The sequence below is a fragment of the Chionomys nivalis genome, chromosome 16 (assembly GCF_950005125.1).
Source record: "Chionomys nivalis chromosome 16, mChiNiv1.1, whole genome shotgun sequence".
NCBI lineage: Eukaryota > Metazoa > Chordata > Mammalia > Rodentia > Cricetidae > Chionomys > Chionomys nivalis.
Window position 1 is genome coordinate 26,371,360 of NC_080101.1, and position 18,074 is coordinate 26,389,433.

Here is an 18,074-nt window from a genome sequence, read left to right on the forward strand (position 1 = left end):
ACATGGCACAAGCTATAGTAACTACAGAAACCTAGATCCCAACGATAACATAAACATGAAAGTGTTTATATTAGAACGCATCATGTCATATGAGACATAATATATCACGTGGTCACAGGCCTGACCCACTTTAAAGCCCTGTATTTACAAGGGCAAGCAGAGACAGGACAGACACATTAAAGATTAGCTAAATCTGGGGCCCCAGAGGTGGCTCAGTGATTAACACTGGCTGCTCTTGCAGAGGACCAGGTTCAACTCCCAGTACCCACAAAGTGACTGACAACTGTCTGTAACTCCAGTTCCAGTGGATCTGATACCCTCTTCTGGCCTCCTCCAGCCCCAGGCACACACAATGGTACATACACACACACACATTCACATAAAAAAGTTAATCTTTGTATTTAAAGATCAACTATATCATCTATAGCTAATAGGTTTATAGTAAATCCTACATTTTCTTTTAGTTTATCTATTTCTATAATAATTAGGACATGCTTTTGTGGAGAAAAAAAGGGCAGAGGGAGAGGAAGTGGCTTTTTAGTTTAGTTTGTTTGTTTTTCATGACAGGATTTCTCTATGTAGCTCTGGCTGTCCTGAAAGTTGCTCTGTAGACCAAGCAGGCCTCAAACTCAGAGATTCACCTGCCTCTGCCTCCCAAGTGCTGGGATTAAAGGCATGCGCCACCGCCAGCCTAGAGGAACTTCAAACTTTGAGAGTTCAAGTTCAGAACTCCCATTTTTCTCTTCGAGAATGTTCACAACAGCTGAAAAGAGCTCAGGGGTAGAGTGCTGGCCTCAAATGCACGAGGCCCAGGGCTCAATCCTAGGGATGCAGAAGAGACAAAAGTTCTCTTGTGTCTGGCTTGCTGATACCCATGACGGATCGCTCATGACAAGACTGCTGGTAAGATGAACACAGGGGTCAAAGAACTTGCCTTTGGAGTGGCGCTGGAAGTCCCACAGGAGAAAGAGGGAAGTTGTAAACGAGCTGGCTTCCCTCGAGACTTCTTGGCTAGAAGCAGAAGGTAGGTGGCTGTGAGGTGATCATACTGCCACTGAAGGAAAAAGAAACCAGGCAGTTAAGATACTTGCAGTACATGAGGAAATAGTATTCTATTTAAAATTTTTTTCAATCCAATAGGCATTCAGAATTTTAAGTCAATACCTTTGCAGAGACGTGGTATTTAACATACCTCTATACCTAAAACTGTCTTGCACAAAAAGAATTCTAAACACCTTAAAAGCTATTCTGTTACCAATTTCATATAAGTTAATTTCCTTAGTAGTTCTAATTGTTTTATCTTCAGGTGCTTTCCATAGAATTCTTACTATGGAAAAAAGAATTCCACTCTGTTATCTTACCTACACACATCTTACTTCTCCTCCTCTGGTAATTTTTAAACAAATCATTTCAAGTTTACATCATTACGAGTTTATAAGTAATTTTCACAACTAAATAGGGTCAATGTTCTAAATATTTCATTGCTATGCTGATGCAACCATTCAAAATAGAGAGCAAGCGTTGGCCAAGACGGTACTGGGACCCTGCCACATCAACGGCTAACTGTTTAATTGTGAGATGTAAGGCTTAGAAAGTAGTTCGATCCATCTAGCACATACAAGACCCTAGTTCAATCCCCAGCAGCACTAAATAAAAGTAGATAAGATATAGGGAAGTGGTACCCAGGGTATCTGGGACAGGACAGTGAGGCAGTCAGAACACTGGCTATTTACTAAGCACTACATACACATTTTAACATCTTAATAACAGCCATACTGACTGGTTATAAGTCAAGCAGTCAATCCAAACAGCAAAAGACAAATAAGATGCAAAAACAGAGTGTAATGGTCTGTCCTGTCCCTTTAAGAGACAAGCCCCGCCCACTCTCTCCTCTTCCACAGCTGAGACAGGCATATCTTCCTGCCTGCCTGCAGCCCAAGCCCTCTCCCTTTCTGTGTCTCACTCTGTCTCTCTCCCTTCTCCCGACTTCTCCTCCCCCTCCACCCTTTTCTCTTTCTCTCTCTGACTCTCTCTCTATCCTCCCTTCTCCCCTTCCCTCATTTCCTTTCCATAACCTACTAAATAAATATCCAACTTCACTCTGCATGGCGTGCCTATCTGTCTCAGACTCATTGGCCCTCATGGCCTGTGGGCCACTCGGGGGCTCCCTGCTTGAGACCTGGCTGCCTTCGTGACCAACCGTGGTCTCGTGCCTGCTGCCCACTGCTGCCAGTCGGGGACCTGTGGGGGTCTGCGGCGTTTTATTTTTATCATTACACAGAAGAGTAAGAAAGATTTGGCATTCTTGTTTCCTTTTTGTTGTTGTAGAACTGTGTCATTCCTAAAATTAATTTATTTAAGCTCACCACTCTTTCTAATTCTCCCACAAATTCTAGTGTTCTCATCTCTCAACATTCATGGTACATCAGCTAACCTACCTTCTCCCTTCTCCTAGAGACATACCCCAATATTAGCATTCCATGTGCCACCTGTCTAGCAACGTTTTCTCCTCCATTCTACAAGTACCCTTACTTCCCTAGATCCAAGTATTCTTTCTTGATTGAAACTCTCATGGTAAAAATCATCCTCCAGTAACTTCCTGAGGGTTGACAGTAGGTAAGTGTTTTAAAACCTCGCCTGTCTGATATATGACAGCATTCTAGCCTTATGCTTGATTCTGGTTTGGTCAAATAGTTACAGACCAACAATAATTTTCATAGTTTAGGAGGCACTATTCCTCTTGATTGTGATATAGCTATTTTTAAAAGATCTCCCTAACTCCCATGACTTTGACTATAGTCTCTGAAAACATTCATGGTCCTTCCCAGCTTTCTGAAATTCCACTAGAAGAGGCATTAATTGGTACATATGTTTTTAATCCTGTATGCTAACTGCTGGTTAATGTGCCGTTTTCTTTAGTGGTTCTTCCCCCTTCACTATTTAACCTTCCTCAGCTTTCTATTACTATTAAATGTAACGTATGTGGTGTGTCTTCTATTACTATTAATAGTAACGTATGTGGTGTGTCTTCTATTACTATTAATAGTAATGTATATGGCATGTCTTTCTTACCTCTTCTTTTGTCTCTGGGTCCTACTTTTGAAAACATTACCTTAACTTTATTTTCAAACATTTCTACCAAGCTTTTCATTCCTAGACAGTTTAAGAATTACAAAGGCTAGTGCTTAGAACCGCTGTTTATGAGCCAGGCGGTGGTGGCACACCTTTAATCCCAGCAGGCAGATCTCTGAGTTCAAGGCCAGCCTGGTCTACAGCGTGAGTTCCAAGACAGCCAACTTTTAAGTTTGAAAACCACAGAGAGAATTTTGAGAGGATACCATTTGAAAGACTTTCTCCAATGATGCTGAAACTGATTAAATGTTGCTTTCAAGGGGTAGGTTTTAAACAACTGTCACATTCGTTCTGATATCCTCTGAAACACCCCAGCTGACAAAAGGAGACATGTGCTGAGATATGGTCAAAACTGGCTTTTTTTCCCACCTGTGGTACCAGATCTAAACCTAGGGCTTCATGCATGGGAGGCGAGCACTCTACATTAAGCTATATTCTGCATTAACTGCCTCTCCCATGCAATAAAAAGCTTTTCTGAAGCCAAGTGAAGCACTAATCTTAGACGGTGACCAGGAACTGGGCTTTTACTCATTTTTTGAGACAGGGTCTCAGAATGCAGCACAGGTTTGCCCAAGTTAACATCAAATTCCTTGTCTCAACTCCCCGGGTACTGGAATTATAGGTGTGAGCTACCATGCACGGTGGGGTTGGACGGTTCGTGTTTGAGATGGCCTCACACTGTAGTAGCACTCTTCCTGCCTCAGCCTTCAGAGGACTGGGATTACACATGTGAACCATCAGGCCTGGCATTAAATATAGTTTTTAATAAAAGGTCATCCCAAAGCAAAGGCACATAAAAATTTCAAAATTGCACTCTTAGAGACTAAGGAGCTGCCCCTCTGTAAACATCTCCAGAGCTACTGCACTGCTCTACTTCTCACCACAAAGCAGCAGCTCTGCTTCAAAACAAACTGTTCAAGGTTTCTACTGGCACGATAGAAAACAGTAAACAAATCCAAAGCACAGGTGACAAAGGACACAGTGTTGAACCAGGAGCAAGGAGAGGTGTAGTCTTGCCATAGTCTTAAGATGAGACTCCGAGCAGTGAATGCCTCTATCACTATAAAAGACCACAGGTTTAGCCTAGATTTCAAGGACCCAAAAAAACAAAAACCATCCAATATCAGAAATCTTGCCAATGACTTCATAGCATCCTTCTCACATGCTGATGACCAACACGCTGCTACAGGACTGTTAAAGGAGAAAACTGTGCTATGAGCTGGGCAGTAGCAGATGCCTGCAATACCAACACTGGGAAGGCAGAAGCTGGAAAACTGAGTGAACAAAGGCCAGCCTGAGCGAGACACAGCTCCAGACAAAGGCCAGCCTGGGGCACACAGCAAAACTGTGTGTGCACGCATGCACGTACATGAGAGACAGACAGACAGAAGGAAAGACAGAAAGACTGACAGAAAAATACTGCGTGGGGCATATTATTAAGGCCTGCTACCCGGACTACATCCAAGCCCTTGCTCAGAAACAGAACTTTCGTTTTCGCTCTAGTTTTGTTTTGTTCTAGTGCTACTTCAAACACACTTCTACCACTGGCTAGAGCCCCAGCCCTTGAAAAGAAATGTGCAAATATAGTTTTTTTTTCAAGTTTACAGCAGAACCAGATTTCTGTTTGAGAACTTTAAAACAGTGAAAGTCAGAACTACTAACTCTCGGTGGAGAACTACCAATTCATCTGCTCAGATTCTCAGTCATTAGTTCATTACATTTCTTTAATCAATGTCCAAAGTGCAGTGTTCACATTTAAAGAAGACATCCAGGGTTGGTGAGAGAGCTCAGTGGGTAAAGGCACTGTCATCAAGCCTGCCAACCTGAATTCAATCCTTGGAACCCAATGGCAGAAAGAGAAAACCAATCCACAAGCTGTCCTCTGAGCTCTACACACTTACTGTAGCATGTGCTCACCACGGACACACACAGAGTAAGCAATAAATAAATGTAGAGACTGTTGTAAGAGACACAGAGGACACAAGCAAAGAATTGCATCATACATGAATACAGTCTGTGCCTTGAGAGTTCATGGAGCTCTCATGGGTTTTAAACACTATGACTATCAACGTACCAGCAAAATACAAGGAGGACAATAAAACAAAAGCTACCACCTTTAAGTTCATGTTGTACCTGAACTTACCAATGAAATTAAATCCTCCATTGTTTGCCTGTTGTTGCGGTGATGTACAGAAAGTTCTGTTATGCAATCATCGTCAAGGTGAATCAACTACAAAACACAGTTTCATACATGGTTAAGTTTATAAACAATTTCTGTTCAACTTAAAATCAACATAATCACTTCAAAAAAAATCTAACAGCAACATGTGGAAGGAACATGAGTTTGCCAAACTCATGGACACCTATCAACACGCATGATTTGTTTCTTTTTGCAGTGCTCAGACTGGAACCCACGGTCTCATGTCAGTTAGGCAGGTGCTCTACCGCTGAGCTACAGCCCACTCGTCCTCATCTGTCCACAAACAGTCAGAGGCTGACAACCATCCCAAGATCTCTGCTGGCTTCCATACCCCAGCACCTCACTGACTGACCGTGCTTCCACGCTGCAAAGGATCACAGTCCTCCCCATGTCTACTGAAAGTCCTGCCAGGCATTTTCTTCAGAGCAGCCATGTTTAAAACTCAGTGTGGACACAAACAGTCAACGGGTGGCTCTGACTTGTATCCTGTTGCACTCTGGGTCATGTTTAGGTCTCCACAAGCCCAGGAGGTCTTGTGATAGATGTGGCAAACACAACACAACACCCATCACACTCAAGTGAGCACAGCATAATGCTAAAACACACTGAAACTCTCTCAGCTTAAATCCCAATTCGCAGTAAGGACAGCAATTACAAGTCTCAGATCCCTGAAAGGTGGGACCTTACTAAGAACAAAATGGCCTTCTCTGAGCTGGAAATACTCAGAAGACGGAATGTGAAGAGAATCACAGGAGAAAAGTAAGACATTCTCTTTTCAACAGCTCAGGAAGTAATGCCTTACTTTCTGCTTCAAGTCTTCCTCCGCAGGGAAGCTGAAACAGCTGGGGCGCTCAGCCTCACCCTGTCACCTAAGTCTGTCCCCAAGGGATCTCCAGCCACTGAATCAGTGCAACCTGACAGCTCACAGGCTTTGAGATTAGACACATTTTGGTTTTCACTGTGACATTACTTTATAACCGTGTGACCTTAAGTATGCCACTACACCTCCCTGAGCATGTTTTATATCTGTAAGAGAGATGATACATGCCTTGCCACTTACATAACACATGGGAATACTCAAGTATAGCATCTAAACAAAGCCTCCCAAAAAATGGTTAGCTATTTCTATTAATATACACACACAATCCTTTTTCCTCTTTATCTTTCAGAAATGGAAATATTCTTGTTAGAGGCCACTTTCCCCTCTAATGAACTACTTGGACTCAGATACAGCAGTATCTCATGCAGAACACCACACGAGTAACAGTGAGCTCAAGAGAAACCATCATGAAAGGAGAGAAACAGAAAATACGAAGACCTTTCTGAGGTCCAGTGATTCTGTTCCTTAAAAACTGGATGCTGAATCCTAATGACCAACATGATAGTGTTAGGTTTCGATTTTGGAAAGTGATTAGATATGAGTGGGATCCATCCTCCCAAAAAGAAAGAAGCCCCAAAGGCATCCATCTTTGACTCCTTCCATTATGGAAGGATGATACAATGTGAAGAAGTACCAACTACAAACAGAAAAGCAAGTCATCACCAGACACTACATAGGCCTTGGTCTTGAACTTCCCAGCCACCCAATTTATGGTATTCTGTTCTAACACACTGAACAGACCAAGTCAAACTTGCACTATTGGCTGGACAAGTACAAACTCAAGGGTTATATATATTTAAAAATCAAAGTACAGACCACACAGATTTATACCAGTGGCCCTGGAGAGCTCCAAAGTGCTAAGACATGTATTCAATGTGATACTTTAGCCTTTGTGACTCTCAGATCACAGATTCTTCATTTAGAATGATCTCAACCTCAACCCCAAACACTTCAACACTCAGGTGGGCATCTTCTTATGACTATCATAGCTCAAGTAAGAAGAGATTTACTGAGTTATTTTCACCTCAACAGAAATACTTCTTGGCCAGGTATGGTGCCACCTGTAATTCTAACACACTGGAAGTTAAGACAGGAGGATCAGCAAGGTGGTGGTGGCACACACCTTTAGTCCCAGCACTCAGAAGACAGAGGCAAGAGGTAAGAGGATCTCTACGTTCAAGGCCAGCTGCCTAAGGGGCTTGAGTTCCAGGACAGCCAGGGTTACAGAGAAAAACCCTGTTGAGAAAAACAAAAACCAAACAAAGAAAGGCAAGAGATCAAGACTTCAAGGCCAGACTGGGCTATGCAGGAAATTCAAGGCCAGCGTAGGATACTTAGGAAGATCATATTTTCATTTTATATTTTAGATATTTATTTATCTTAACTTTATATGCATCTGTGTGCCCGAGTGTATGTATGTGTAATTGCATCCTAGAGTCCAAAGAAGTGAGATCCTTTGGAACTGGAGTTAAAGATGGTTGTGAGTCACTGTATGGGTGCTGGGAACTGAACCCAGTCCTCTACAAAAGCAGTAAGTATTCTTGACTGTTGAGTCATCTCTCAAGCTTTGGGAAACCCTATTTTTTTAAAAGAAAAAAAGAAAGGAAAAGAAAAGAGAGAGGGCGCGGGGAGGGAAGAAAAAAAATCAACCAGACCTGGCATGATGGTATGATGGCCACCAAGTTCAGTGGTCTGGGATGGATTGCAGACACAGAAGACCACACAGAAGAGTAACTCCTCTGGACTATTCTCTATCTCTTTCTGTTTCTGTCTGTCTGTCTGTCTGTCTGTCTCTCTCTCTCTCTCTCTCTCTCACATACACACACACATACACACATGCAAACACACAAATAAATGCCAAAACCACACAAAACCTTAAAAAAAAAAAAAGACAACCAGCCCGTCTCTCCATACCTCCCTGCCCTGAACGTCCATGCACAGGGAAAGCAGGACAAGCATGAAGGAGACACTTTGTTTTCTGCTGGACTCCTGAACTAGAATAAAAAGGATAGGGTGAAAACAGTCTGAGAGAGACCCTCATTTTAAACTGAGTCTTCCAAAGGGACTCAGTATTTTGATGAGGCTTTAAATTCACAGCTATGCATACTCAGGTTAAGGACAAAAAAAAATGCATGTCCAAAAGTAGGCAATTATTTTGGATTATCCGTGCCTGCTACATTTCCTGTTCACTAGGGCAGAAAATGGAACTGAATATAACTTCTATTTGATACAATACTTGGGTACTAGAGCTGTGTATGAAAATGGCATGAGGAGATCATGCGTAGAATTATTACAGCATCTATGCCTTAAATATCCAAGTAAATCGGAATTATTTTTATAGTTCATTCTTGATAACACACACTACTGAAAGAAAAAAGCAAATACTTCAAAAAGTGACAATAATCCTTATACCTCTTCTATTTACAACTCACTTTACCCTGCCACAGCTCAGTAAGGAGGCAGAATGGTGAGGAAGCTGATGGGTAAAGGAACTCTAGATAGACAGGACACTGACTAAAATACCCAGATTTGGGATGATGAAATGAAGAGTAAGAAAAGTCAGTTATCTGCCCCTCAAGACTGACACTTTTGATTCCTGGCCCAGACTTTTCTATCACACTATGCTACCTATCTTTGTTTCTGTTCCTGGCCCAAACTTTCCTAACATGCCATGATGCTTCTCATCTATGATTCTGTACCAGCAGACACCAGACAAGGAATGTTTGCCACAAGGTTGCAGACAGGCAGGATACAGGCACCAAGCTGTAGCACGAATAATAAAAACTCAGAGACAGATATTGAGGTTCAATTTGAAGATCAAAAAAGCAAAGCAGCCAGCTTATGTGGAATTCCCCTTTGTAAGCTGTGATTATCATTAGTTAATAAAGAAACTGTCTTAGCCTGTGATAGGGCAAAAGATTAGAGCGAGGCAGGGAAAACTAAACTGAATGCTGGGAAAAAAGAAGGCGGAGTCAAAAGAAACCATCAAGCCGCCACAGGAAACAGATGCAAGTCTCCAGGCAGAACCTTGCCAGTAGGTCACGAGCCTCGTGGTAAAATATAAAATAATAGAAATGGGTTAATTTAATATGTAAGAGCTTGCTAGGAATATGCTAGAGTAATGGGCCATGCAGTGATTTAATTAACACAGTTTCTGTGTGGTTATTTAGGGACTGAGCATCCAGGAACAAACAAGTGCCCTTCCTACAACAGCCAGCCACTGGCCCTTACTGAAAATGGATGAAATCCTGTCTCCATGAATTCTGACACCGCACTGACTTCCTCCTGTCTCTTCCCTTTTATATTCATCTCTCTGCCTAGCCATATCACACCTGTCTCCACCTCCCTAGTGCTGGAATTAAAGGCCTGTGATCCCGAATGCTGGGATCACCTTTGTGTGAGCTCTCTTTCTCTTTTAAACAGATTCAAACTTGTGCAGCCCAGGGTGGCCTTGAACTCACAGATATCCACCTGCCTCGGGTCTCTTGGGATTAAAGGTGTGTGCCACCACTCCCTGGCCTGTATAGCTGACTAGTATGCTTTGCACTCTGATCTTCAGGCAAGCTTTATTTATTAAAACACAACAATATACCACTATATCAAGCTTAATCCAGTTGACCTCCCAGGTCCTTTCCATGCTGCAGCCCTCCTGTCTTGATTCAAATTCTGGTTTTCTACTCTATACACACTAACCATTCAACTACAGACAAGTTACTTCAAGATCATGTATATCCTTTGCTCAGTCTACAAAATAGGGCAATAATAGCCCCTGCTCCAGAGAGCTAGCACAAAGTCTGAAGGAGTCAGCAAAGCCTATGGAATAATAATAGACCTAAAGTACTATCCAGAGTTCGACCCATATCATTCTGTAGTAAAACATAAAGCCTGAATCTTATAATGGCATGCTATTGTAGTGCTCAACAAATACTAAAAATGTTTAAAGATTTGTTTTTATTGTTGTGTATGTATGTGTCTAGGTGCGTGAGGGGACCAGGTGCCAGATTCCCTGGAGCTGTAGTTACAGGAGGCTGTGAGCCACCACATGCTAGGCATGCTGGGATGCAAACTTGGGTCCTCTGCAATAATAGTATATATGCGCTCTTAACCTCTGAGCCATAGCTTTGTTTGTTTTTAAGACAGAGTCTCACACTGTAGCTATGGCTGGCCTACAACTCATTAGATAGCCCAGACTGACCCCAAATTCATGTCAGTCTTCCTGCTTTGGTTTCCCAAGATCTAGGATTACAAGTATGTGCCACCACATTCAGATTAGCAGTTAATGTTTTCCTTTCTTTTTCCCAAGACACAGTCTCACTATGTTTCCAAGATCAGCCTCAAATTTGTCATCCTCCTGCCCAGCCTCCCAAGGAGCTTAGATTATAGGTATGTGCTACCACAGTTGACTAGCAATTATATTAAGATGTAAATAAAACTGTATGCCCTGGAACACTCAAAATAATGTTCACTTTATACCATGCCCCAAATTAAAAAAAACAAAACAAAACAAAAAAAAAACAATAGAAAACAAATACACAAAACCTCTGATGTTTAAACCAGAGACTCCTCAAGCACAGTTAGGATCTCAAGTTCCAAACCAGCCTTGGCTTCATAGCAAGTCTGAGGCCAGCCTGGGCTAAATGAGACTATGTCTCAAATTCAAACAAGCGTACCTTTTCTAACATGAACAGTAGTGTATTCTATCCCATTCGAATCATGGCTCAAAAGACATGCAATGCCTTCTACACATGGAGAAATGATGACCCCCAATGGTTGAACACAGGCATTTGCACCCCCCAATCTCTACCTCACAAAGGGCATATCAGATTCCCTCTTCCTTCTGCTGAACTGCTCAGACACTCAGACTCTCAGCATTGGTAATCTCTAGATTAAGCTGCATTTACTCAATAGGTATCCGCTACATCATGGTTGGCCGGGGAGACTATGGATAAGAGGTACAGTAAGAGTTAACCATCAAAGCATAAATAAGAGGGGTATGAGTTCAGCCAGTACGGCCCTAACAGTGGGAAGAGTAGAGGCTTGAAGCCAAGTCCATTTTTCTAAGACTGGCTAGCTACTGGGAAGAGTAATTATAGTCACTGATGTGATATTCAAGAAAGCAAATGCCCCATTTGTCTACATGTGACATGTCTGAGACATAACCCCCAAGCTATTCCAATCCATATATATGCATGTCATCATATACCACTGCAGAAGTGGAGAAAAGTCTCAATTATCGGCAAAGGTTACAAAAACACTCCTCCCTTTTCTAACTACATATATGATGAAGCTGTATGTGTGTATGTAAATGGTGCATATATGGTATAAGCGTGTGTGTGTGTGTGTGTGTGTGTGTTGTATGTACCTATGAGAACTCAGAGGGCAGGAATTTGAGCCCAGTTTTCAAGTGTGACCTATAGTCTCCTGGGGACCTCCAGGGCCAGCACTATTTCTATAATACTTCTATTTCTGACATTTGAACTAATGGCACAAAACCATGACAGAAGCTGGCGTTCCTGGAGAAATCAAACTGTTCCAGGACAGGGTGTTTTGTCATGAACTCACAATTCCCCAAGTAAGCCAAAGCTATTAAGTCCTTGATGAAGCAAAGAAAAGAATTCTATTACAACTCCACACTGAACATGTGTGTTTCTAGTATAAGATGGAAGTGTCAAGTACAAAACCATTGCTGTCTGGAGCAAAGCACCTATGTGAGTCAGGTAAAGCTTCAGTGAGCCACTGCAGTCATGGAAGACCACTTCACTGGTTATTCAGACTGGTGTATTTGGGAAGTACTTTGTCAAAGCCGAACAAAGTAAGTTAACTGATGGCATTTGTTGGCAACAATGCAATTTTATCTTTCAAGCAAAATTTAAGAATTTTAGAAAACGTGTGTCTGTCACACAAGCTTGACACTTTACGACACTGAAAATGTCTTCTCCGATGAGACTGGTAGTGAGTTTAGGGAATGCAGGCCTTTTTAATGCTGTGTTGGAAAAGGAGCCAGCATTAGAAAATCTGCACCATTCAGTGCCCAAATATTTTCCAAATGACCAATACAAATGGTACATAGAGAAAAGAGCTCATGAAGTAGGTTTTATGGGAGAGTTCAAAGTGTTCGCTGCTGTGACTTCATATTCCACCTACTAAACTGAGGGCTAGAGAGGGATGGTACTCGGTACTCTTACTTAGGACCAGGGTTCGGTTCCCGGCACCCACATGGTGGCTCACAACCATCTGCAACTCCAGTTCCAGATCCCATCTTCCTTTCTGTCCTCCTCGGTCACATAGTGCACACACATATTTACAGGCACGCAAGCACCCATACACATAAACTAAAATAAATACTTTTAAAAAAAAGAAAGAACCATACTTTAAGGAATGGCCAGAAACTATCTGAAAGGGCTATTAAAGTACTCCCCTGTTCCCTCTCTGTCTGGGTGAGGCTGCATTTTCTAAATGCAGAAACAGGAGACTATACAGGTGTCTGATATTATGCCAGACCTCACATAAGCTTGTAAAGACATCAATATGACACTCCTTTGTCAAATTTATTTTTCAATGTTTTTTTCTTCACAAAAATATTTACTCATGATATGTAATGGATTTATTGACTGCTTTTTTCTTTTGAGGCAGTCTCAGTATATAGGCCAGGCTGCCCTCAAACTTGCAATCCTCCTGATTCAACTTCTCAAGTGCTGGGACAAGCATGTGTCACTGCATTCAACTCTTACTGTTACTTCTGAATGAATTAATAAATATGAAAGGTACAAAAAATTCCTCAAATTCAGATGTCTGAAAATTGATATGATTTCATTACTACCCTGGGAATCAGGGCTGGTTGAACCTATTTCTACGGATGAATAAACAGGTTAAGCAGAACTAAATAACTTATTCAAGACTCCCAGAGCCACTGTTCACAATCCTGACTGCACAAGGCAAACACCTGGGAGCTTTTAAAAAGCACTAATTAAGTATTTTGGGATGAAAAGCAGGGCCTGCTGGTGATGTGGATGCTCTCATCTCCTACCTACTGGAACTAGAGGCACGTGTCACTACTCCAGGTTCTGGGTGATTCTCATGTCTAGTGCAGGCTAAGCAAACACTCACTGACCCAGAGAGTGAGTGACAGGTAAGATAGGACTGGGCTGGAAGCCTCCCAGCAGCGATGCAGGTAATATATTTTCTCTCATATTTAGAGGATATCATTGCAGGTCCTGAAGTCACACAAACTTCTGGGTTTCATTATACTTACAGGCGTCTTGCTTTGCCACTCAACAGGACAGTTGTAATCTTGCATGATCCAGGGATGGTTCAAGAGATTTTTCATAGAAATCCGTCTCTTTGGGTCCACCTAGTGGCCATCGAAGCACATTTCAAACAGAGACTACAACGCCTTTCCTCCTGAGCTCAGAAGGCACCAGAACAGATGTAAACGTTATCATCACAAACAACGCTGTCAAGGACCTTAAAATGGCCTTGGAATGAATTCTTTAAAAAGGCAATTGAGGCAAGAAAACTATAGCAACCAACACAGGCCTACAAGATAAAAGTTTAACAAACACGAACTTCATTGGTATGGACATTATTCATGAAGTTCAGTCAATCTATTGTATGATGTAATAGTCTTTTTGCTGGAAAACCTATTCATGGGAAATATTCACCAGTTTAGTATTCAAGCAAGCGTAGTGCAGGGCATTCACACGGAATACACAATCTCTACTTCCGATTCACTCACAGTCACAAAGAACAAGCTGAAAAGCACACCTTTCGCTTCCATTTGTGAAGTTCAAATGTGAGGAGAGAAAAATTAATCAACAAAGATTAAGTTTTGGGGACTAGAAGAAAGGCTGAGGCATTTTTCAATCTCACTATGGAGATTTGGTGGTCTGGTTCTACTTAATCAAGGTGGGTGAGCCTGAGGTACATTTTAAATTAAAGGTAGAGATGACTTAATCGATGAAAAACTGGAAGATGTTCAGGAAACATAATAAATAAAATAATTCACTATTTTCCAAGTAGTTCCAATTCATTGTATCCAAACTCCACAACAGAGCAGTGAAGTGGGCTCTGCCTCAGCCCTCCATTTTACAGACCACAGTTTAGAAGGCAGACTCACGGACCGGCTAACAGGTGAAGACCTAGACTTCAGCACTCTGCCTTTCACCATCAGCCCATCAAACAGTCATTCTCAAAGTGGCCCCAAACCATCAGCATCAGCACCATTCAGGAGCCTTTTGGAAATGGGAATGCTTAGTCCCTGCCTGAGATCTGTTATATCAGACAATGTTTTTTAACAGGCCCACCTGGCAATTCAGACACACACTGAGGTTTGAAAAGCACACTAGCTCACTGGGCCAACAGAGCACACATCCGTCCATCCAAGCGTTTGTTCAGTAGTTTCTATACGCCTAATGTGCCAGAGTAGAAATAAGAGAATGGAGAGGACAGCAAAGAGCTAGAGAAACAGAATTGAGTATTAAATAAACAAATAAAGGTTTAAAAAGTACACCATCAAAGACAGGCAAAGTCTAAGCAACTGTGTTTACAACATAATTAGCAGAGGTCCTCAGAGAGGATATTTACAAGATACATGATGAATAAAATCCTTTTTAAGCTAATAATGATAAATGCAGCAGTCCCACAGATATATTAAAAGTTAAATCAAACGACTATAATGGATTCTATTATTTAGAAATAAACAAACTTTACCTGCAGCATCTGTTGCAGAAGCAGAATGCTACTGGGAGAGAGCCACTTAGGAACATCGTATTTCCCTCTCTACAAAAAAGAAAGAGAACATTGAAGACAACTTTGGTCCAACCTGCCTTGCTAATATTCTACGGTAGTTAGATGCTAGATTTTGCTTCTGTAACTTTCAATATCTTGCCAACTACAAGATTCAGTCAACACTATCAATAAAAACAACTCCCCCCCACTCCTGCCCAGGCCACCGAAGTAGCAGGATGTAATCTGCCCCACTGAAAAAGTATAGGCTCCCATGAAAGTTCCATGTATAAACAACTGTGAATGAAGCATGAGTGATCATCTGTGGATGAATCATGTTTATCAATCTCTGCCGATTATGGCTCAAGGAACACCTTGGAAGACTGGGTATAAAGAGGTTTATTTATATGATGGATTACACTGATAGACTTTCATATTTTGAACCATCCCTGCATCTCTGGAATGAAGCCGACTTGATCATGAGCTTCTCTGTGCAACAGTCCTGGCTGTCTTGGAACTCACTCTTTAGACCACGTTGGCCTTGAACGCAAAGACCCGCATAGCTCTACCTCACAAGTGCTGAGATTAAAGGCCAGAAGGGGGCAGCAGATCCCATTACAGATGGTTGTGAGCTACCATGTGGTTCATGGGAATCGAACTCAGGACCTTTGGAAGGACAGGCAGTGCTCTTGGCCTCTGAGCCATCTCTCCAGCCCAGACCTCTCAGAGTGAAGAGAAAGAGCATTGTGAAGAGAAGCATTAGAGAATGCAGAATAATGTGGGAATTCTAAGCCGAGCTAGAGGAGAAAAGAATGTGGAGTCAGAGAGATGCCATGGAGGTGCCGAAGGAGACAGAGGCCCCAGAACCTTACTGGGCTTTTCATGACAATGAGACACGTCTGCTCCTGGCAGCACCAATCTACTTCAAGAGGAAGATGGGCATCAAAGAGGCTCCTTACGGAGTTTGATAGCCATTTGGGCAAGAAACTGCTCTTGCCTGGACTGTTGCATAAACTGAACACAAAAAACCTGCAGAAAGAGGACTGCTAAACTTGCCTAAAGGTGAGATGGTCTTTCGGGGTTCCTGATTCATAAAAGAGTTTGTGAGACATTCTACAGGACACAGCAGATAGTGACTAAACTGCCTTTAAAATTTCCTGTTTCATGGAAATGTCTGCTAGATACTATGGGCCTGTAGGCTAAAGATGGATGCCCCAACGGTACAGAGGAACTTTGGCTGACTGTCCAGGCAGCGAGATGTCTATGTTATTTCTAGAGTTTTGGATATCTTGTTTACTTAGGTAATATTATATTCTTCTGGAGTCTTTGATGGAGTTAAAGAATGGTTAGTTATAGTTTTCCATTATTATGATAAAGTAGATGTAAATATTGTAACTGTAATTCTTTCTCGATAACTGTTTTGTTATATGTAATCTTACTACGTTAAAATGAAAGCCTTTCTTTTTTGTTTAAACAGAAAAAGGGGAAATGATGGGGGAGAGTCTTCTGTTTTGTGTTGATTTCATTGGTTAAATAAAGAAACTGCCTTGACCCTGATAGGACAGAAAATTAGGTAGGCGGAGTAGACAGAACAGAATGCTGGAAGAAAGAAACCGAGTCAGTCAGTCACCATGATTCTCCCACTCCAGACAGATGCAGGTTAAGATCTTTCCTGGTAAGCCAGCTCGTGGTGCTACACAGAATATTAGAAATGGGTTAGATCAATATGTAAGAGCTAGCCAATAAGAGGCTGGAACTAATAGGCCAGGCAGTGTTCAAAAGAAAAAAAAAAAAAACTCCCAGTTCTGGCCAGAAAAAAAAAAAATCCAGTAAATTAAGTACTATCATCATCTCTAAATTATTCACGCCAGAAAAGGACTACAGTATTGAGAATATAATTACAATTAACAGACACACACACACACACACACACACACATACACACACACCAGGCTTAGGAATCCACACTGATTACAGGAACAGCAGAGAGATTACTACATTTATTTTATATTGCCAAAGCAATCATCAGCTGACATAGAAGCAACAACAAAACGTACTTGATAGCAGGACATGTATGTAAAAATAGGTCACAGTGAGTCGGGCGGTGGTGATGAACACCTTTAATCCCAGCACATGGGAGGAAGAGAGGGGCAGATCTCTGTGAGTTTGAGGCCCGCCCAATCTACAGAGTGAGTTCCAGGACAGGCTCAAAAGCTACAGAGAAACTATGTTTCAAAATCCCCCCCCCCCAAAAAAAAACTAGGTCACAGTGGACAGGAGGTGAACTCGGTGGTAGAGTATTTGCTTGCCTAGCGAGTGTAAGGCCTTAGTTTGGTACTCAGCCTGAAAACAAAACAAGTCATTAACACACATGGTGTACAGGACAGAACTCCCAATCACTGAACTGTCAATATCTTGTTTAAAACATTATCATTGCGTGAATATGTGTGTGTGAATGCAGCACATGTGTGGAGATCAGAAGGTAACTGTGGAGCTGGTCCCCTCCGTCCCCCTTTGCAGTGGTTCTGGGGAGTGAGCTCGGGTCATCAGGTCTGTGAGACAAGTGCTTTTACCCGTCTCCCCGCCCTCTAAAAGCATTTTCTAGGCAAACATCTTTTGAGGAATGGAAGAGACGAAAGAGAGAAATGCTTACAACTTGGCGAACTGGGGCATCATCATGGTCACAATATCATCAGCCAATGATAAAAGCCAGGAGGCTGTTAAACCTTAATTCAAGTCAGATACCTTTCAATAGAATCTGCAACAAACACCCTCTTTCCCAATTCTGGGGAAATGATACAACAATTTCTTGTGGCAGAGATCAAATTTCTGAATGGTACTAATAACAAGTAATAACAAGTTAATTACTTGAGAAAACCTAAATAAGTTGAATGTTGTTGGGTGGTGGTGCACACGCCTTTAATCTCTGTGCTTGGGAGGCAGAGTCAGGCAGATCTCAGTGAGCTCGAGGCCAGCCTGCTCTACAAAGCAATCTCCAAAAAAAGGCTAGGACTGTTACACAGAGAAGCCTTGTCTCAAAAAACAAACAAAAATAACAAGTTGAATGTGTAATTCATAGCATGCATGAAAATTAACTTCAACCAAATTAAATGCAAAGATAATATTTTAAGAGTACTT

The 18,074-nt window shown here is 41.9% G+C and overlaps 1 protein-coding gene across 1 annotated transcript in view; it reads right to left on the reverse strand.

The window, feature by feature from the left end:
• Melk (maternal embryonic leucine zipper kinase) overlaps positions 1-18,074 on the reverse strand; it is a 66,404-nt gene that overhangs the window by 19,044 nt on the left and 29,286 nt on the right. Inside the window, exons 9-12 of the mRNA XM_057790645.1 lie at positions 14,922-14,990; positions 13,465-13,563; positions 5,276-5,362; positions 935-1,054 (exon numbers count right to left, since the gene is read on the reverse strand). Of these exons, the coding sequence (XP_057646628.1) occupies positions 935-1,054; positions 5,276-5,362; positions 13,465-13,563; positions 14,922-14,990 (375 nt within the window). The remainder of the gene's footprint in view (positions 1-934; positions 1,055-5,275; positions 5,363-13,464; positions 13,564-14,921; positions 14,991-18,074) is intronic.